Source organism: Anas platyrhynchos, chromosome 28 (genome assembly GCF_047663525.1).
Source record: "Anas platyrhynchos isolate ZD024472 breed Pekin duck chromosome 28, IASCAAS_PekinDuck_T2T, whole genome shotgun sequence".
NCBI lineage: Eukaryota > Metazoa > Chordata > Aves > Anseriformes > Anatidae > Anas > Anas platyrhynchos.
The window spans coordinates 837,926-857,741 of record NC_092614.1 but is presented as its reverse complement, the minus strand read 5'-3'; the positions used below and the strand labels follow the sequence as shown (position 1 = coordinate 857,741).

At 62.7% G+C, this 19,816-nt stretch overlaps 2 protein-coding genes across 3 annotated transcripts in view; both read right to left on the bottom strand.

The window, feature by feature from the left end:
* ARHGAP23 (Rho GTPase activating protein 23) overlaps window positions 1–291 on the bottom strand; it is a 33,444-nt gene extending 33,153 nt beyond the window's left edge. Inside the window, exon 1 of the mRNA XM_072029041.1 lies at window positions 151–291. Within this exon, the coding sequence (XP_071885142.1) occupies window positions 151–159 (9 nt within the window). The 5' untranslated portion in view covers window positions 160–291. The remainder of the gene's footprint in view (window positions 1–150) is intronic.
* Window positions 292–3,290: 2,999 nt separating this feature from the next.
* SOCS7 (suppressor of cytokine signaling 7) lies at window positions 3,291–19,137 on the bottom strand. Of its 2 annotated transcripts, XM_038168781.2 has the most exons (10): window positions 18,078–19,137; window positions 14,732–14,796; window positions 12,498–12,602; window positions 11,683–11,784; window positions 10,753–10,883; window positions 10,175–10,343; window positions 8,237–8,365; window positions 5,733–5,868; window positions 5,311–5,468; window positions 3,291–5,038 (listed from the first exon to the last, which is right to left on the bottom strand). In XM_038168781.2, exons 1-9 carry the CDS (start codon window positions 19,046–19,048, stop codon window positions 5,348–5,350), a joined length of 1,929 nt encoding a protein of 642 aa, XP_038024709.2. In that variant the 5' UTR covers window positions 19,049–19,137; the 3' UTR covers window positions 3,291–5,038; window positions 5,311–5,347. The 2 variants fall into 2 exon arrangements, with proteins under 2 accessions (XP_038024709.2, XP_038024710.2); XM_038168782.2 differs by lacking the exon at window positions 11,683–11,784 and having other exon boundaries at window positions 18,078–19,136.
* Between the last annotated feature and the right edge of the window lie 679 nt (window positions 19,138–19,816).

The window sequence follows — 19,816 nt, the reverse complement described above, 5'->3', positions numbered from 1 at the left end:
TCTCGGGCAGCGATGCCGGGCAGCAGGTGGGGGCCCGGGGAAGGAGAGGGGGGGGGGGCTGCTGAGGAAAAAAGCCTCGGACCGGGACCCCCCCCCCCCACCAGGACCGGCACCGCGCCCATGGGTGCGGCCCCCTCCCCCGGCTCCTACCTGCTCCATGGGGGCCGCTCAGGGCACGGCCGCGGCGGGGGGGCCGGGGGCCATGGGCTGCTCCCGGAGCCGCTCCCGGTGCCGGTGCCGCTCCCGGTGCGCCCCGGTGCGGCCCCGCCGCCGCCGCCGCCTCTCGCCGCCGCCGCCCACGCCCGGCGCCGCCCGGCGCATCCCGGGAGCGGCGTCAGCTCCGAGCGGCGGCGGGAGGGGGCCGCGCCCGGCCCCACCCGGGGCCCCGCCGCCACCCGACCCCCCCCCCGCATCCCACCCCCCCCTCCCCAGCCCCCGCCGTGCGCTCATCCTCGCCTCCATCACGCCGCCCGCATCCTCCCTGCCCCTCCCCATCACGCCCCCCCCCCCCCCAGCCCTCCATCCATCCCTCCAGCCGCCCCCCACCCAATTCAGCCCCCCCCCCGACCCCTCCATCCTCCCCCAGCTCCCTCGGGACGCCCACGGGTGCCCGGGGGGGATGCTCGGGGTGGGGTGGGGGGGATGCTGGCGGCGCTGCCCCCCCCCGGCCCGGCTGCGCCCCCATGGGCGGGGGGTTCGCGGCCCCAGAGCCCCGCCAGGGCCCCCCCGCCCCCGGCCCGGCCCCCCCCGGCCTCAGTTTCCCTCCCGGGCCCCCCCTGCCCTCCGGGAGGCGGCCCCGGGGGATGCTCAGCCGGGCTCGGACCCCCCCCTCCGACCCCCCCCAGACCTCCTCCGGGCCCCCCAGGACCCCCGGCCCCGCCGAGCCCGGGGGGGGGCGTGCAGAAGAACGCGGCTTTGTGCGGGGGCCGCCGGCGGCTGCCAAGGAGCCATGTTGGGGCGCTGCCAGCCGGGGGCCGCCGCACAAAGGCGCCTTGTGGGGGCCCCGCCGCGACCCCCCCGGCCCGGGGCTTCCCCGTCTGCAGCCCCGGAGGGCGACCCCCGCCCCCCCCCCTCCGCATCTCACCCCACTGCAACCCCTCCCGGCTTGGGCGGAGCGGGTTGGGGGGGGGTCCCCGCTGCCAGCCCCCCCCCGCCGCCCGTTGTCCCCATTAGACTCCCCCCTCCGGGATTTCCCCCCCCCTCATCAGCCCCAGCCCCAGCCTCGGGGGGGCTCCCCCCGCCCCCCCCAGCCCCATTCTGTCTCTCCGAGCCTTTGATCGGCAGCGCGGGGGCGTTCAAAGCGCCCCGACACCGGGCTGAGGGGGGGTGGGCACGGGGTCCCCATCCTGCAGGTGCCCCCCCCACCCCCAGACAGCCCCAATTTCCCCCCCCAGGGACCCCCAAGTCGGGCTCGAGGCACCACACAGCACCGAACAATTTCCAATCGTTTTATTTCAAGCCCCCGCTCTCTCCCTTCCCGCCCCCCCCAAACCAAAAAAACAAAAAACCAGGGCTCAAAACGACGCTAAAAAGGAGTTACAAACACCGAGGGCAGCGCTCCCCCACTGCCCGCTTACAAAACCTGGGAGCTTCACCCCAGCTTCCCCACGGGATGCCCAACATGCCTATGAACACAATATTTACAGACAGCCCCCAGTACAGCCAGGCTTCCCCCCCCCCCGCCCCCAAAAATAACCAAACGCACCCAAAGTGCATTCGGCGTGTTATATCAAAAAACATTTCTTCTTCTGAAAGATTGGCCTGCAAGTCTGTTCTTTTTTTTTTTTTTAACCATTTAGTAACTTTTTTTTTTTAATATAGTTTATGAAAATAAATTATACAGCAACTATTTTAATAAATTAAGCACACACACACACAAAATAAAATAAAAATCAAAAGAAAATTAAGCAAAGCTGCATTTCTATGGGAGGCGGTGCCCGGTCGGAGCCCCCCAGCCCTGCTGCTTGCTGCCCTTTGCTCCTGCCCTCGGCTCCGTTTCCACCTGGGAGCCCCCCCCAGCTTCCACCAGGGATTTATTTCCCAGGTAAAGGCTGGGGGTGGGCACCCGGCCCCCCAAGGGGCAGGCTCAGCCTTGGGCTCAGTGTAAATCCATGCAGGTGTCGGATGTTAACTGCACGGAATGAGGCCAAAGGCTGGAAGGTGCCCCTTGGGGGTCCTGCTGCTGGGGAGCCCCCAAAGGGCTCCCCAAAAAGGGGTCCCCTGAGCATCACCAAGCCTCCTGGGGGGGGCACAGCCTTGCACTGCCCCCAGCTCGCTGCCTCCCTGCACGTGCTCACACAGAAAACACTTCCACGAGAAAATCTCTGGGGTTTAAATTGGGATCGATATGTAAGGTGCCGCGTGCCCGGGGGGGCAGGAGGAGGTTTCTGGGTGCTCGGCCCCCTTCTGCTCCCCCCCCAGCAGCACGGGGGGCACGAGGCTGCCCAGACAAACCACGCTGACCTCTTCTTCCCCTTCCCTTGGCCGCGAAAGGAGATCGATGCTGAGCTGAGAAGTGCCAGGCAAACAGCGCCCTGGCACGAGGACAGGCGCAGCAGCACAGCCGGGCAGCACCCAGCAGCTGCCCCACAGCCGGGGTGTTTTAGGGACAGGGGTGTCACGGAGCTCCTGATGGACACGGGGGCTGTCCCACCCTGCTGCCACTGCAGAGCGGGTTTGTGCGTTTTTGTCCCCATTGAGGGCACAGCCGGCCCCATGCCCCATCCCAGTGCTGCTGCTCCCCCAGTCTGGCCATTCCCCTTCCCAAACCCAGCCGTTATTGCACCAGCAATGCCCAACTACCCCCAGACCAGACCAGAAACGGAACAAAAATGCTGCCACCACCACGCCTAGGAAACGCTTGTGACAAGGGGACATTCACAGCTCCCCCAGGTCACGCTGCTGGCCAGGAGGTCACAGCCAGGAGAACGTCACCGACCCCATGCCCTCATGTCCTCATCTCTGGGGTCTCCTTTGGGGGGGTGGAAGCCTCGCAGACCTTTGCATGGGGCGCACTCCTGCTTTGTGGGTGCAGCGTAAGACACTTGAGGCATCAGCCCAGCCGTGGCTGTGGGGAGGATTTTCTGTTCCAGCATTCGGGTAAGTTGGAAGATCCAAACCCTCAGCCTGCGAGCAGCTGAGGGGCAGCAGGGCCGGGTGAGCTGATATTCGGGGCTCTGATGGTCAGGTTTCCCTTGCACAAGGCCACGGCTGCCTCCCCCCGTTGTGCTGTGCGTTGGTCGGAGCAGCTGCCCCTTCTGCAGGCTGATGGCTTGGAAGGAGCTGGGGGGCTACAGGGGGGGGGGACGCAGCAAGGGCTGCAGGGGGACAAACGCCAGCACCTTGTGGGGCAGCCGCCCCGTCCTGACACCCGACGACACAACACAACCAGCAGCGGGTAGTGTCCAGTGAGGTATGTCTACAGATTTTGAAGATTATTGGTTTCATCTGGAAGCCAAATCTTGTAAAAAACTTTTTTTTTTTTTATCCAAGACTGAAAGCGAGGCCAGAGGTGGTGGTTCAGAAAGGGAGAGCAGGATTAGTTAGCACCCTTCGCAGCAGCACTTGGCATAGGCAGACAATCGGGATTTTTTCAAGGCTGCTTTAAGATCCACAGGACTGTGCCTAATTCAAGGACATCGATCATTCCGCGGGGCGAGAACAAAGTCCAGCAGCTCCCGAACAACCGCATCCAGCTCACGGGGCACTGACCCCATCCGCAGACCCAGGCCACACACAGCATCGTGGTTGTGGGACGGGGGCGTTTCTGTCACCCCAGAACACGGGCTGGTTTCAACGCAGGAGAAAAGATCCTTTGAGAATCCTCAGCATCGCTTCAGGCAAGCTTTAAACTTCACCAGGAAATGCAAACTCTTTGCAGCTGCTGCGATGGATGAAACAGAGCAGGACCGAGAGGGACGCGGGTGCTGCAGCCAGAGCTAAGCCCAGCAGCTCAGCACGAGCTGCCGGCCCTCCCGGTGTCCTGGTCCTGAGCTGCTGTGGCTCCACGGACATCCCAGGAAGGGGGAGCAGCGAGCTCCAGAACCCTCAGAAGAACCCTCAGCTGCTCCTTGCTCCAAGTCACCCCAGAGACCTCCATGCCCCAGCAGCCACCGATGGGGACCCTCCACACCTCAGTAGAAAGCCACTTCATTCACAGCTTCTAGAGACAGCCAGCAGAGAGGCTCAAAGTGCATGTCCCGGGATCACTCCGGCAGGTACCTTCGGTCCACGGGCTGCTGCCGAGGTCCCAGCGACAGCCCTGCCACCTTCCAGTGAAATCTTCCAGTGTTTGCCGAGGGGAACGCCGCCCCCCCCGAGGGGCAGCCCTCGCTCCCCGCTGCAGCAGCGGCCACGCCGTGTGGCAGACGGCTCCAGGACATCCGAATGGCTCGTGGGCTTTTCCTTCCTCGGGCCCAGCTTTATTTAAGGCCATCCTGCATGTCCAGTTGCAAAGCCCGGCTGCCCGGGACGAGGCCTGGCCCTCTTCTCCAGATGGCAGGGAGCAGGGGAGCCGTGCCCCGTGCTCCCCTGAGGCTGCTCTGGGGAACTGCTGAGGTCCTGGCTCCAGCTGCCTCCCCTCCGCAGAGCAGTCCCAACACAGTGCCCAGAGCAGGCGATCTTCCCAGAGAGTCCCCTTCTCTCTCCTCACCTCGAAGTTTCCAAGGGAGGATAATAAAATTCAGCTGATCATAAGACAGTGTTTCTCATGCTGAAAATAAACCGAAATTAAAAAATAAAAATAAAAATGAAGACATCAAAAATAAAACTTTCCACAGCTCGTACAGAGTGCCGCGACATTCTTTGTTCTGCCAGGAGTCCGCGAGCTGGGCTCAGCTGCCTCCGAGGCCCCCTCGCCCTCAGCCAGGAGCCGAGACCCTCGGTCCCCTTCTGCTGTGCTTCTTAGGAGTCTTGAGCCCTCTTCTCTTGATGAAAGAGCTTGAGAGCAGAAGTCACACCGCAGAAGCAGGCTTCACCTTCACGGGCCTCGTCCCCACCACTGCCTGACTTGGGCTTCTGGATGGCAACAACCAAATTCCTGGCAGGGGAGAGAGAGAGGAAAGGCATCAAGCAGCCCGCCCGATGGGGCCGAATCTGTCCCAGACCCCTGGGGTTTGGCTTCACAGGCCTGTGAAGGCACAAAACAGGCACAAGCAAGCGGCAGAAGCCTTGCTCGTCTCCCCAGAAGTAAAAGAAGGCGGCTGGTGGGAGCAGACAGCCTCCTCAGGGAGGATTTTGCCTTTTCCTTCGCAGTCAGAGGGAGCGGCCTGGTTGAGGCCGCGCCCCACGGGCCCAGCAGCACGCACGTACCTTCAGTGACAGCAACACGAGGGGCCCGCCGGCCTCGCTACGTGGAGGATTCGGCCTCCTGCTTCTGTTTGGAGATGAGCTGGGCTTCCTTCAGCGACAGGTACACCTCCTCCTGGGGGTCGTAGTAGTAAAACTTGCGGATGTAGGAGATCAGGGGCCTGGGGAAGGCAGGGCAGGAGCTTCAGCCCCGAGCCACGGCCACGCCAGCCTCTGCAAAGGGGGGAGCAGAGCCTCTCCCCCAGCAGGAACCAGAGCCCACGCTCCTGGCAGTGGCTGTAACACCTTCATCCTGCTGACCCGAGGCCAAAAGCACCAACTGCTCCCTCCCAGAGCCCCTGCTGCCAACACAGAGGTCTCCTGCCTGCCATGCCGAGTGGCAGACGAAGCCAAAGCAACTTCTCCCCAAAATCCTCAGGACTTACTTGGGCAGCGGCAGCTCGGGGATGTGGTCGATCCGGACCAGCTGCCGGATCCGAAAGCGGCAAAGGTGCTGAAGGGATTTGACGTTGCTGAACCTGGAGACTGGATACAGGAGCTGGACGGGTGTCGGGGGGAGACCTTTGGGAAGAAAGCGATATTGGAGAAGAGTTGTGCCAGATACAAACTGTAACCGGTCCCCAGAGGAAGCGCTGGTCCCGGGGAGCCCCAGCTCTGTGAGGCTGTGCCCAGGCAGCTCAGCACTGGCCGAACACGGGCAATACCACGAGCTACCTCCAGCCTCCCTCACCAGGCTGCAGCAGCTCCCTCCAGCTCTCCTCACAGGGCTCCTGCATCCACCAGGGATCCAGGACACTGCCAACCCCTAACCTCCTCTCCCCCAGGACCAGCGGTGAGCAGAAAGCCAAAGGGAAAGGCAGGCAGCGTGACCGGCATGTCCGTTTTGCTCTGCGCAGCCCTTTGGGGAGCTGTATGGAGGCACTGAAAGGCCGGGGGTTTGGACAGCTCAAGCTGCGCAGGAGTTGCTCATTCTTGGGGTCACGAGGCTGGGCACAAAGGCAGAGGCGGGAGCAGCCCCGGCAGAGCCAGCTCCCCACGCAGGGAGCAGCCCGGCACGGCTGAAAAGGGGCTGCCTCCAGCTGCCCCCCGCCCCACAACCTCCTCCCCCCGAGTTAAGAGCAACAATCAAGCCCGCAGAACCGAGAGGTCAGCAGGAGCACCAGAAAGGATCTACGGGAGCCGGGCTCATTCACAGGGTAAGGTTTTATCTGTCTTTACAGAAGGATTCAGAGCTAGTTACACTCTAACCCCCTCCTGCTGGCCTGTCTCTGAGGGCAACCGAGTGAAAGGAGAAAAGGGAAAGCTCTTCACACTAAGATGGGCTCAGAACTGCTCCAGGCAGCTCAGGAAGCTGTGAGCCAGCTTTTGAGAAAGCAAAGAACAGGAATCAATTGAAGGCCGGGTTCCCCCCCCCTCCCTCCTTATTCTACCAAAAAGGAATCAGCCTCCGGGAGCGCAGCCAGCAGCGACAGGGCCGCAGCACGAGCTCTGCACGCTGTGCTGGCCGCGTGCCCCAGCGCCAGGAGCTCGCTGGAAACATCCCCCTCCTCCGGGAGGCCAGCAGCACTTCAGCAGGAGCACAGCACGAACGAGCACGCCGGGGAGCTGCAGATCCTAAATATTCTCCCACTAAAGAGCAGGCATCGAGGCAAAGCAGCCCCGAGCAGCGCCCAGGACCGCGGCCGCACGCGGACAGAGGGGCGCAGGAGCAGGAGTGGGGCTGGCACCAGGCAGCGAGGGACCCCCCGGTGGCAAGGGACCCTCCATCAGGTGCAGGGCGCAGCTCAGGGGCTCCTTTTCCTCTTTGAAAGACATTTTCTAGAGCAAATCCTTTCTGCGAAGGCATTTGCCTGTAGAGCTGGCGAGTCCACAAAGCTCTGTTCCCAAGGGGAGCAGGGCTGCGGATTGGGAAGGTGAAGTGGTTTTGTATTTTTAAGTTGAAGGAATCCCTTGGAGGCAGGACACACGGCAGCAGTAGCTTCGCAGCCTTCTCCTCCCCGAAAGCATGGCCACGTTACAGGTCAGGTTCCAGCTATCGGCCACCTCTGCAGCAGGGGGCAACACTGAACAGGTCTGGGCCATGACTCCAGCTCTGCTCCGATCCCGAGGGCGAGCCAGAGCCATTCTGAAGCCAGGAACATCCCAGCCCGGTCCTGCCCCTCTGCTTCACCGCAGCCGCGTTCCCCTTCCTGCTCTGGGGCTCTGCTCAAGCATCACCTCCCACCCTCCCTGCAGCTCCTGCTCCCTCCCGAGTAAGGGGCATATTTGTTCACTTGGCAGGCTCTCCCCTTTCCTTTACGCTGGATTTTCAGCTGGCTTTCTGACACGCAATGACAGCTGAGTCAAAAACCAGAAAAAAAAAATTGATGAAGACGCTGACCCAGTTGCCAGCCTGGCTCTCGCAGGAGGCAGATGTGAGCCCATTCAGGCCCAGGCTTTGCTGGATGGGAGAAGAAGCACTCTGCAATCCCAGCATCACGCAATCAAACGTGCTCCAGCAAAGCTTCCCAACGCTCCCCCGTGCTTGCAGGCACCTGCCTGTGGATGTGCCCTGGCACCACGGTCCCCCCGGGGACCCTGAACCCACAGCATCCACCACTCGAGGCTCCCATTTAGCTCCTCTTGGAAGTGCTCCCACACACCCCAGTTAATGCCTCTCCTCTCGGCAGCCCCAGGTGGGTCTCAGCAAAGGGAGAACTGGGAAGCTGCAAAGCACGGGGAGGGTTCTCAGCAAAGCAGCCCCGAGACTGGGGGAGGGAAGGCAGCTGGGCTTTGGTAGCCAAGTAACTGGCAGAGGGAGCAGCTTTTTTTTGTACTAGCCAAGCAGCTGAGGGATGGAGTAGACAAAAGCTGAACCAAGCTGTCTCCAGCACACGCCAGCAGCTAACCACAGAGCAAGAGTCATCCCCAGACCCAGCGGGACACTCACCTGGGACCCTGGATCGCAGGAAGTAAAGAAACTTCCCGTTTTTGGAGTGCATGATCGCTCTCTTTATGAACTCCACCACAGACTGGCAGCGGTCCTCGAACTTGGGATGGCACCACAGGCTGAAGGTCCCTTCCAAGAGAACAGAAGGGTTTCACGTTACAGGAGCACCGGCGGCAGGAAGAGGTACTTACTGGTGGGACTGGTGTGTTAAAGGCCAGGTGACAGCCCCTAAGAGCTGCAGCCCGGCTGGCACCGCCACCTGACGCAGGAGGCACTGCTGCTCCAGGTCAGCACCTGCTAAACATTCAGGCAGCAGCAATCTCTGATCTGAATCAGCCCTTACAAGTGGCAAGTAGATGCAAAGGACAATCACTGGGGGGTTATTGCACAAACACCAGCCTCCCCGCCTGCCTACTCAGCTCTCAAAAAAAAAAAAAAAAGAATTATGTTTTCTTCCTCTCAAGTATCTGAAACCTGAAGGTCAAGCATTTATCTCTTTACCATTCCCTCAGCCCCACCATTTGTCATCTCCATGGTTTATCAGAGCTCTGCGCGCTGCTGCAGTGCATTCAGCACAAGGCAGCCAGCCCAGGGCGAGCACAGAGCCATGGACACAGACAGAAGCACTGGACCCAGGAATGAAGTTCTTGATGCAGTGCCATGGCTGGAAACGCTGCTGGGGGGATGGTGGCAGCACCAGCCTTCACCACGTGCAGCAAAAAATGCAGTTTGAGGGAAAGGAGGGAAGGACACCTGGCTAAGGGAGCTCTGAGAACGAGCACCCCAGCCCCAAAGCAAGGAACAGCAGCAGCAGCAGGTGGATCCGAAGCTCAGTTATGAGCAAGCATCCTCTGTGCAGCCGACCTCACATCTCCCCCAGCTGGAAGTGCTGCTTACAGGTTCCCCAAGGACAGGGTGATGAAAGTCAGCCCTCCTTACGCAATGGTCAGGGCACCCAGCTCCAGACAGGCTACAATTAAGGCTGGGGCACCTTCCCACCAGAGGGGCTCAAGACCAGAACCTCTGCTGGGTCGATCAGCTCTAGCAGTGCTCACGGAGGGGGGTGACACAGCGACACCCCCAGAGCGAGGGCAAAAAGGGGGAACGGGGGAGCTTTGCCCCGAAAGGTCACAAACCCCTGTTTGCTCCAGCAGCTGCCTGGGAAGCCGCAGAACCCATCATTTGGCAGCACACCTAATGACAGTGCTCTGCAGGCAGCTGTTATTACAGCCTGCCCACTGGGTACAGGGCAGGTCCAGAGCCCTGACGATGCCTTCCCCCCGCCCCTGCTGAGCCTTCTCAGGCTTTTTTGCTCGGCCCGAGGGCAGCTGCCTGCGCTGGGGTTCGATACGGAAAACCACATCTGAAGATGAGCAGAAAAAGCATGTGGGCGAGGTGAGACAGACCCCATGCACGACAGCACATGGCAGGAAGAAAGGGCGCAAACACCACAAGGTTCTCAGAACAAACGCCCACAGCAGCAGAGCTGAAACTTTCGCCTTGCTCCGAGGGCAGCTGGCACCGCTGCCGAGCGTCCCCCCCCCTGCAGAACAAAGCAAGGTGCCGAGCTGTGGGGTCAGATTCCCTCTCATCTCACAGGGAAACCAGCTCCGTTTGGGGAATCGGACAGCTGCAAACGATGGCCCCTGCTACATCACATCTTGCTGATGGGGCATCTCAGAGCTCCCCATCACCATTCCCTTCAAGCTCACTTTTCCAAAGGGGCGTGGGGAACTCCTCTATTCCCCAATTTTTCATAGCTTTAAGGAAACTTGTGCCCAAGGCACAGACAGCAGGGTTAAATGCAGGACACAGCGTGAGGACACGCTGCTGCTGCTCCCTCTTTTCTGCTGCATCAATGCTTTGGGCAGAGATTTGGGACCTTAAGACCAGGCTGCCCACAGCCACCACCCCCCCAGTGCTCCCCAGGGCCCTTACCTCTGTAGTGCTCCATCCGGGTGTGGTGGGTGATGCCCTGCGACCGAAAGCTGAGGCTCAGGATGTAGCGGGGATCAGAGCTGTCTCGGACCAGGAAGGACCCATCCGGCTTCCCTTTCAGCTTCATCTCCGCGTCCTCCCAGTTCATGGGCCCCCAGTACCACCCGCACTGCGGAAGCGAGACACGGAACGTCAGCAGAATACGAGCAAGGAGGACTGCATCACCAACCAAAAACTGCACAATTTGTTATCGTTAGTTCACTTTTAATCCCAAAATTTAAGTTTCTGGTTCCATTCAGCAGGAAAACGGATGGTTAGGACTCGGTGATTTCCCATCCAGGAGCGACATCACATCCAGCACCCAGAAGCAGTGCAAGAACAGATGTGACCATGGCAGCTCTTCCACACATGAAGGATGCTGCCCTAAACTCAAAGACCTCACTGGGAAAAAGGCAGGTGGTGTTTTCTGGCCCTGCCTTAAACTTCTGTTCCTGGCCAGCCCCCAAAACCACAGCCTAGACCTGCAGCCTCCCCCTCCCGAGGTGCTGTGCTGCCAGCACCCCCCACCAGGACGTTACCTTCTCCAGCTCCCGCAAGCTGGCTGCGAAGCTGCTCGAGTCCGGCCGGTACAGGGGGCACTGGAGGTGGGGGGCGGGCTGGCTGGGCGCCGTCTCCATGGGCCGGAGGGGCACGATCCGGGGGAAGGCGTCTGCAGAGGGAGAAACGGCCGGGGACACGGTCACCCCTCGGGAGCTCGCCCCAAAACCGAGCCGCCCCGTCCCCCGGCACGCCCGGCTCCAGAGGGCAGGGCAGGAGCTGAGGAGGCAGGACTGATGGACAGGAGGACAGCGTCCTCGTGAAGGACACGGCAGCAGTCACCACCTGGCTCTTCCAAGGTGACTCACTCGGAGCCCTCACCTATTTCCTTCAGCCAGCTTGGAGGGAAGCCGGGGGAAGTGCCAGGTGGCACCAGCTGGAAGGAATTAACCCATCCCAACACCTTAGCTCATAACAAGGGGGCAATTAAAGCCCCGTGGGTCCTGAAGGGCAGGAAACTGAAAACCAAAGGGGAGTTGCGTAAGGAACATCCTCACGTGCTGGTTAGAGCCTGGGCTCCTGAGCTAAGCCCTGCTCCTACAGCTGCTGCCTGACACTGCCGACACCAAGGCACAGGGACCCGTCCACAGCCAGGGGCTGTGCTTCTGCTGAGCCCAAGAAGAAGCAGAGAAAATGGGAGATGCTGAACTGAGAATAAAGCTGGCGTGATTACAAGCTTCAGGAAAACGACCGGGGGGCAACAAAAGAGCCACAGCACACAGCAAACAAAGGAGCAAGGCCAGGAAAGCAGAGCCTTGCCACAATGGCACACCGTCAGTAGCACCGCGTGTCCCTGAGCAGGCAGCACCGCTGCTGTTAGAGTCTGAAGTGCAGCCTTAAAGTTTACCAAGGAGAGCTGCAAAGTCCAAATCCCTGGAGAACCAAAGCCTTGCTGCTAAAGCTAAGCTGACCTGGGGCATGGGGTGGAGGAGGCGGAGGCAGAGGGAAAGACTGCAGGGAAGACCCCATCGGACCCACTAGGACAGATGTAGGCAGCGTCCCACTGATATCATCTAGGAGAGAACAGAGGCGAGAGACATTCAGAAAACAGAAAGCGAGCGAGCCCTGCACTGCTGAGCAAACCAGCACCGAGCACAGCCTGGAGCAGAAGATGGAGCTCTTCTTGGAGAGCTCACAGTGCTCCGCCAGCTCCTGAGAGCAGGGCACCGCTGCGGTGCCAAAGGGACCCCATCCTCAGCACCTCAGAGGTTTGTGCACACACCTGGAGAGGAGGAGTTATTTCCCCAGCCCAGCTCCCTCCAGGCAGCAGCACAGGACAGCATTTACAGGTGGCTCTGCAGGCACAACACTGCCCTAGCACATGGGATGTGCGCTCGGGTGCTGCTCACCTCACCGAGGCTGACGGGTGCTAAGCTCAGAGGGGAGCCTCCTCCACAGAGCAGCTCCTGGCACCGTCCTCCCCAAAGCCTCCCTTCCACAGAGGCAGGGGAGGGAACCAGCCAGGGCAGGCAATGGGAGGGAGGGAGGGAAGGATGGAGGGAGGGATGTTTTCATGGGCAGGAGACACTGCGACACCAGCACCTCACGTCCCACCTCGCACGGCTCCACCACAACCCTCCCCTCCTGCCCCATCTCCAAGAAAAACCAGCACCAGCAGCAGCAGCAAGAAATCCTGCTGGGGCAGGGGGAGCAGCACGGGCAGACAGACAGCTCCCGTGCTCCTGACAGACACACGGACGGGCTCTCGAGAGGCACGGGGCCGTACCTAGCAGGCTGAGGCTTCGTCGTGGAGGAGGCGGCGGCGTTGGAGGGTGAGGGGAGGTCAGTCCTCGCTGGGAGATGTCCACGTCCACCAGTGACACCGTTTCACCTGCAGGTTGGCAGAGCAAGACTGTCAGTGCTGCACCTCCCGGGCACGTGTTATCCCGGGATAACACTCCTGTTAATTCCAGTTGGAATTAATTCACTTCTGGGAAAAGGACGACACAAACCGAGATGTCCAGCATAAACCAACAAAGCCTAAAATTAATCTGAATTCATGGGAGAAAAACGAAGCCATGAAATCAAGGTTAAACCATCAGCATCAAACACAGAACCAGAAGGAAACCAGCTAACCCCTGGGGAGAGGACTGAGCGGGGTTAGCACCGCCAAGGAACTTTCCAAAATACCAAAATCGAACCCAGCTGTCACGAACCAACACCAGAGCACCACACACACCTGAACCACGGTCCCAGGGACTGTCAGACTTCAACTCCTGGGTTCAGAGCCCCAAATCTGCTCCAGATGGAAACCCTTCCCCGGCCCCTCGGTCAGCACCTCCGGGTATTTGTCGCGCAGGGCAGCACTGACTCAGCTCCCCCCTGCCTGTGGAAGGCCTATCTGCTAATGAGCAGCGTTACGAGGGGTATTTAGGCCTGGTTATTATCCACGGCACCGTCTCCCTGGGGGAGCGATGGGTGTGGGTGCACACGCACGCAGCCAGCCTTTCATTTCCACGCCCTACCAATAAAGCGGCCACGTAGGCTGGGCGCCTCGCCTTGCACAAACAAAGTGTGATGAGACCAAGGGGGCTGCAGCAGCCCGGCTTTCAAACCCTTCCCCGAGCAGCAGCGATGGCAGCCACGTGCCCCTGCAGCCCAGCACACCCGAGAAGGGGTCACTGGAGGCAGGGACAGCTTCCCCAAGGACCTCTGTGAGCCCCAGCTCGGCCCTCGCGCTGACCTGGAGGAAAGTCACCAGGAACCCCAAGCAAGCTGAGTCTTTTTGCAGCCCCAGCCTCAGAAATCCTCAACACGCAGACCTCAGCTGGGTAAGGCCGAAGTCACCAACAAATGAAAGCGGTGACAGAGCAGACACGTTCGCTCTGGGGATGCTGGCACAGGAACAGCTCCTGGAGGACACCGCCACCACTCCACCGGCTTGCAAAAACTGACACGAGCCATTTTAAGAACATTTAATGGGATAAGCTAGCAATTAAAGCAGCCTCCCAGATTTAGAGCAGGAACTTGCCCACCCCACGCTCTCCCCTCTGTTAAATATTCCTTTGAAGCCGGGACGCTCAGCACGCACGGCCACGGAGCGCCGTCAGCAGGAGGCACGAGAGCCGCAGATCCCTGCCCGCAGCTTCCCCTAGCGACAGCTGACGGTGCCGGGAGCAGCTTCTGCTTCCACCAGCCTGGATTTGCTGAACACACACGTGTGGCACACACAAAACCAGTCACATCTCGCAGGGAGCAGCCTCCCCACGCTGCCCTGCTACCAGAACCGGGATGAGAGCGGCACCGGCACAGCCCCATCACCCCCCGACGACTCCATCCCTGCAGGGCTGAAGGAGCCACGAGAACCTGCAAGTCCTGAGCCCTGCAGCAAGCCCCTCGACACGCGTTCACTTTGTTCCTGAGCTCTGTGACACCTCCTTCGTGCCCCCAGCCCTGCTCCCTGTGGGTTTTAAGGCACCCACGGAGGACCCGAGCCCCGCAGCTGGGGAGCTCTCACTGAGAAAGCCCCAGGCACATGACCGTGAGCAGCAGGCTCTCGGTATCAGCCGCCAGCAGCGCAGGACTTCCCCCTCGTGCCATTTATAAAGCAGCCAGCTTCCCCCAGCAGAAAGAGGAAGGCCAGAAACCAGCAGGAAGCGGGCAGAGAGCGGCAGCTGCTGGGGAGCTGCTGCCCCACCGGGCGGTTTCAGCCCCGCAGCTGCTGGCTCCCCTCGGACCACAGGAGGGGCGCACGGGCACAGCCCGAGCCCCACAGGGAGCCCCCAAACCACCGGAGTAAAACACCCCCGTGAAGGAAGGAGCCTCGCCTCCGGCACAGCTCAGACCCACGTCTCCACAGGAGAAACTGCAAAGTGCTGATGTGAAACATCCCCGTCCTCTGCAGCTCCTCCTGGGTCGGGTTTGAGGCCACGCAGGACACCGGGGCTGCCCCCAGGGTCACGGCTTAGGAGGGGAGGAGAGGGGCAGCGAGACCCAACCGTACACCTCTCCAATCCTTACCTGTGAAGAGGGGGCTGAAAACAACCGGGGAAAAGGCACTTTGAGTTCTTGTCAGTCTGTGTTTCCTGTGGGAAATAAGAAAAAAAAAAAACATCATGAATAGGGATGGGGAGGCTCGGTGCATCCCAAAAAAAGAAAAAACGCCGTTTGATCTCCCAGGCTGGGAGAGCCTTCACCAGGATTTACCGGGGTTCGAGGCAGCCCAACGCCGCCTGCTCGCTCGGCTCCTGGAGCAGCGCGCTGGCTTAAGTAGGACAGACAACCAGTAAAGCTAGGTCTCCGTCCTGCCACTAAGCAAATCTCTTAACTAGGTAATTAATAAAGCCTTTGGAAAGAAAAACCCCAAGCAAGTATCGTAACCGGAGCCAAGCGGCTGTTTCACAACAGGCTCCTCACCGTGCCTCTGGACCAGGCATTGCCAAACCTCTCAGACAAACAGGTCGGGGCCCTGCGCAATCCCGGGCTGTGCCCACGGCCGGCACACCGAATGCCCTCGCGTGGTGTCTGCAGGATGCCACCTCCCCAAAACCTGCCGGGAGGCGGCGGAGAGCCGGGAAGCTGAGCCTGGAGCATCAAAGGGGATGGGAACGGCTGAGAAGGCCGATGGGCATCCGAGAACAGCCGCAATTCCTCCGGAGCTTCCTTCCCAAAACAGATTTTATAGCGAGGCTGCAGCTACCCCCATGCTGTCCCCACGCAGGGGACCAGCCCTTGCAGCACCAAAGGGCTTTGTACAGACCTAGGCAGAGGGAATGCTGCTGGGGGCACGGCCCCACAGCTCGGGTGAGCAGGGGAACATGGCCTCACAAACCAAAAACGAGACAGGAGCTGTCCAACCTCTGCTATCTCAACCCAAAAACCCCGCTCAGAAGGATTGCTCCATGGGTGGGTGCGCCCCGACCCTTCGCAGGGCACCCCGAGTGCTTCTCCAGCAATGTCTCCAGGTCACTCAGCTGTGAGCAAACAACCAACGCTGCAGGACTGCCACGAGACGAGCTGAGAGAACTCAGCGCCTCGATACACAAAACCCCACTGAAGTGCCTGGAAGCGTTTCCATGCCAAGCCTCTCGTACCTACTCCAGGGCTGGTTTTTTGCCCTCAAAGGGGAGCAATTCACCACTCACCAGCCAGACACGAAGCCACGCTGCGGGCCAGCAGCAGCAAACCCTGTAATACAGCAGCTGCTCTGCTCCCACGTCCTAAAGCAGAGGGGAAGGAGCAATGCCGGCACCCCACCGTTACCAAAACGGCTTGGAAATGAAACGTGGAATGTGAGGCTTCTCTCCCAGAGTGTAAGGATTTCAAGGCTGCATCCGTGAAAATGCTCACACCTCAGAGCCCAGCCGGGGCCGGTTTGCTTTGAGTCGTGTGTGCAGGAGGGAGGCAGAGCTGCCCGGTGCTGCCTCGAGGCCTGGCGTTACGGGATGCAGCTCCACACACCGGGAGCTGGTTCTGTGATGTCCAGGCACAGCCAGAATAAATCCACTGCAGGCCAAGAGCAATATTCACCAGCAGCACCCAGGGGGGAGCCACACACTCAGCAGCACGGACGGCTCCTGGCTGACCCCGTTCCCGTTAACGGGCAGGGGACGGCCAACACCGAGCACCAGGGCCCACCAGCACCCCACAGAACACAAAGCATCGCTCACATCACCCGTGCCTCTTCAGCACGAGGGGGCTCCCAAAGCTGGAGGCAGCGGAGAAGTCCCCGAACCACAACAGCTGCAGCAGGCACCTTGAACTAACCTCTGTTCAAATCCTAATTAGCACAGCAGTTCCACGACGCTGGAGCGTGAGAAGTCAGCACTTCCCCCAGCAGTGACCATGAAACTCCCCGGCAAAAGGGAAAGCCCAGGCAGGGCCACGGTTCCCTCCTGCTCTGCGAGGAGATGCAGCCAGCAGCCCACCACGGGGAAGTCCTGCGGGCTCCTCGCTCTTGTCACCAAGAAGAGTGAGGAGTGACAAAACCACAAGTGCGTTAGCAGAACACTGTCACTACAGGCGAGCTGGCACGCTGCTGGTGGAGGCACGTTGGGTTGGTCGTGGGAAACGAAGCCGTGCCCAAAACTCCGGCACCCTGCCACGAGGTCACACTCGGATGCTCCGAGCAGCTGCGGGCCAGGGGCCGCTGCAGTTGGGGCTGTCCCACCTCGGAAGCCACCTCCCCTGCTGCAACGGGGGAAATTTCAGCCTCATTGCCCCCCATGACAGCTTCACGGCCAAAGCACCCGGTGGGCACAGACCGGAGCTCGGGGCCCAGCCTGGCAGGGGCTTCGTGCCCACCCTGGAGGGATGCTGCCTGGGAGCCCCACAGCGCTCCGGGGCCATCCAGTTCTTTAATGCTGCTTCCAGGAGGGCCAGAAGCAGGCAGCCAGGCCCCAGCAGGGTTCTCCCTGCCTCCTGCGAGGAGTTTGAGGCCCTCGGAGGTGCAGCAGGCTCTGCAGCACAGCCGGGGCTGGCACAGCACCAGGGCACCTCGCCCTCTCCTGTTGGCATCCAGCAGCTCACGGCCTCTGCAGAAACGCTCCCCTTGGTGCCACCAGGCTGGAACTGGGAGCACAGCACAGCCAGGCTCACACAGCAGCGTGAACGACTCAGACCAACGTGATCCAGGACCCACACTGACCCCAGCGCCTCGAGACGCAGGGGGCAGCTGCTAAAAGCAGCCACGGGACGGAGACGCTGCTGCAGGCGGTGCTGGCGGTGCCAGGCTCAGCGCCCTGTGCAGGGCCAGCTGCTGCCGGAGCCCACGAACCCGGTGGCTCCGCCGTGCCCTCCCGTGCCAGCCTCTCGGGGGAACGGGAGCCACCGGCAAAGGGCAGCTTTCAAAGCCCAGGCTGGACCAACGCTGCGGCCTCTGAGCCGTGCAGGGAAGCCGAGCAAGAGGCTGATGGAAAGCCCCACAGTGCAGCCAGCCCCACACAGGGGTGCCAGGATCAGGCCCCCCAGCACCTCCTCGGGTCCCACCCTGCACAGCACCAAGGCCAGAGCCCAAATGCCGGGCTCGTGCCCCTCAGGAACCCAGCAGGGAACGGGGGCTGGCACCGGGAGCCCCCAGATTGTGGCTCAGCATCCCCAGAGGCCGCTCTTGGGGTGCATTTACCGGGGGTGGAGGCCCCCCAGGCCGGGCCCCCCACACCTGCACCCCCCTCAGCAGTCTGCCCGGTGCTGCTCCCCCAGCCTGAAGCATCCCGCGCCCCCCGGGAGACCCCCCCCCGACCTCCCCGGTCCCGCAGCCGGTGGCAGACCGGGGGCGGCCGCTTCCCGGTGCCCCCCCCATTACCCCCATCGGTGCCCCCCCCGTCCCGTCCCATCCCATCCCATCCCGTCCCGTCCCGTCCCGTACCTGCCCGCCTCCTGCTCGCGGCCGCGGGCCCCGCACACATCGGTCAGGCTCCCGGCCGAGGCGGGCAGGTCCCCGGCCCGGCGGCTCCCGGTGGCGGCGGCGGCGGCGTCCCCGGCGGCCGAGCCTCCGCTGCAGCTCTTGGTGCGGAAGAGGCGGCGGAGGCGGACCCGCAGCGAGCCCTTCCTGCAGCCTGCCCCGGGCGGCGGCAGCACAGGGCCGGGACCGGCACCGGCACCGGGACCGAGGCTGGCACCGGGTCCGGTCCCGCTCCTCCCGGTGGCGCGGGCGGCTCCGCGCGGCGGCTCCTGCCCGTCGGGGCTCCCCGCCTCCTCCTCCGAGCCGCTGCCGGCCTCGTCGGGCTCCAGCGCCTCGAGCACCAGCAGCGCATCGCTCGTCTCCTCGGCGGCGGGGCCGGCGGGCGGCGGCGGCCCGAGGCACGGGCACCCCCCGGGACCCTTGGGGCCGAGCCCCGGTGGCCGCAGCCCCAGCGCCGCCAGCTGCAGCTCCAGCCCCCCCGGCGGCCCCCAGCGCCCCGCAGCCGCCGCCGCCGCCGCCGCCGCTTTGGGCTCCAGGGCGCAGCGGTGCCGCGGGCACAGCAGCTCGGTGCCGGCCGCCGCCGGGCCCTCTCCGCCGCCGCCGCCCGCCGCGGGGCCGCCGTCCTCCGGTTCGCCGGGCCGCCCCTCGGCCGCGTTGCGGAACACCATCAGCTGCGGCGGCGGACGGGGGCCCCGCAGCGCTCCGCCGCCCGGCAGCGCCGCCGCCGCGGCGGGGAGGGGCAGAGGCAGCGGCAGCCGCCCCCCGCCGGGGCCCGTGGGCCCCGCGCCCGCCCCGCCGGTAACGGCGCCGCCGCCGCCCGCCGCCACCGCGCCCGCCTCCGGTGCGGCCCCATAGCCCAGCAGGCGGCTGAGCACCCGGTACGAGGCCGCGGCCGCCGCCGCCGCCTCCCCGTCCCGCAGTTCCGCCCGCTGCATCGCTACGGCCGCCGCATGGCCCGGCCCGCAGCGGGAGCCCCCCCCCCCTGCCGCCGCCGCCGCCCCTCCCTCCGCCCCGGCGACGGCCGCCGCCGCCCCGCCCCCGCACTTCCGCCGCCGGCCACGCCCCCTGCCCTCCGAAGCCACGCCCATCGCGGGGAGGCCACGCCCCCCTCGCGCCCACGGCACGTGCGGGCGCGGCGGGAACTGGGGGGGGGAGGCGGGAGCGGGACGGAACGGGAGGGGGGCACCGGGGGGCACCGGGAGGCACCGGGGTGCACGGCAATGCACGGGGCTGCACTGCTATGTGTTGCTCTGCACAGCTCCTGCATGCCTGCTGCACGCCTGCTGCATGCCTGCTGCATGGCTCTGCACAGCCCATGCATGGCTTCTACACAGTTTTTGCACGGCTCCTGCACGGCACTTGCACGGATGCTGCACCACTTTTGCATGGCTGCTGCATGGCTCCTGCATGCCTCCTTCACAGCTCATGCATGGCTCATGCACGGCTCCTACACAGCACTCACACGGCTCCTGCACAGCTCTGCACACTGCATGGCTCCTGCACAGCTTTTGCACAGCTCCTGCACGGCTCCTGCATGCCCCTTGCACGGCTGCTGCATGTCCTTTGCACAGCCGCTGTGCGGCTCCTGCACGGCTCCCGCAGGCACCCGGGGCAGCCCCCCCCCAGATGAGCAGAACTGGGAGCAGCTCCCGTGCGCCTGCCTGGAGGCCAGGGAGCAGCACCCCCCCCCATTGCTTTGCACC

Coding starts and splice junctions, on each gene's coding strand:
- SOCS7 (XM_038168781.2), bottom strand. CDS start 19,048: ATGCAGCGGGCGGAACTGCGGGACGGGGAGGCGGCGGCGGCGGCCGCG. Junction 14,797..18,077: donor CGCGAGCAGGAGGCGGGCAG/GTACGGGACGGG, acceptor TATTTCCCACAG/GAAACACAGACTGACAAGAA. Junction 10,344..10,752: donor GCTTGCGGGAGCTGGAGAAG/GTAACGTCCTGG, acceptor TCGCTTCCGCAG/TGCGGGTGGTACTGGGGGCC.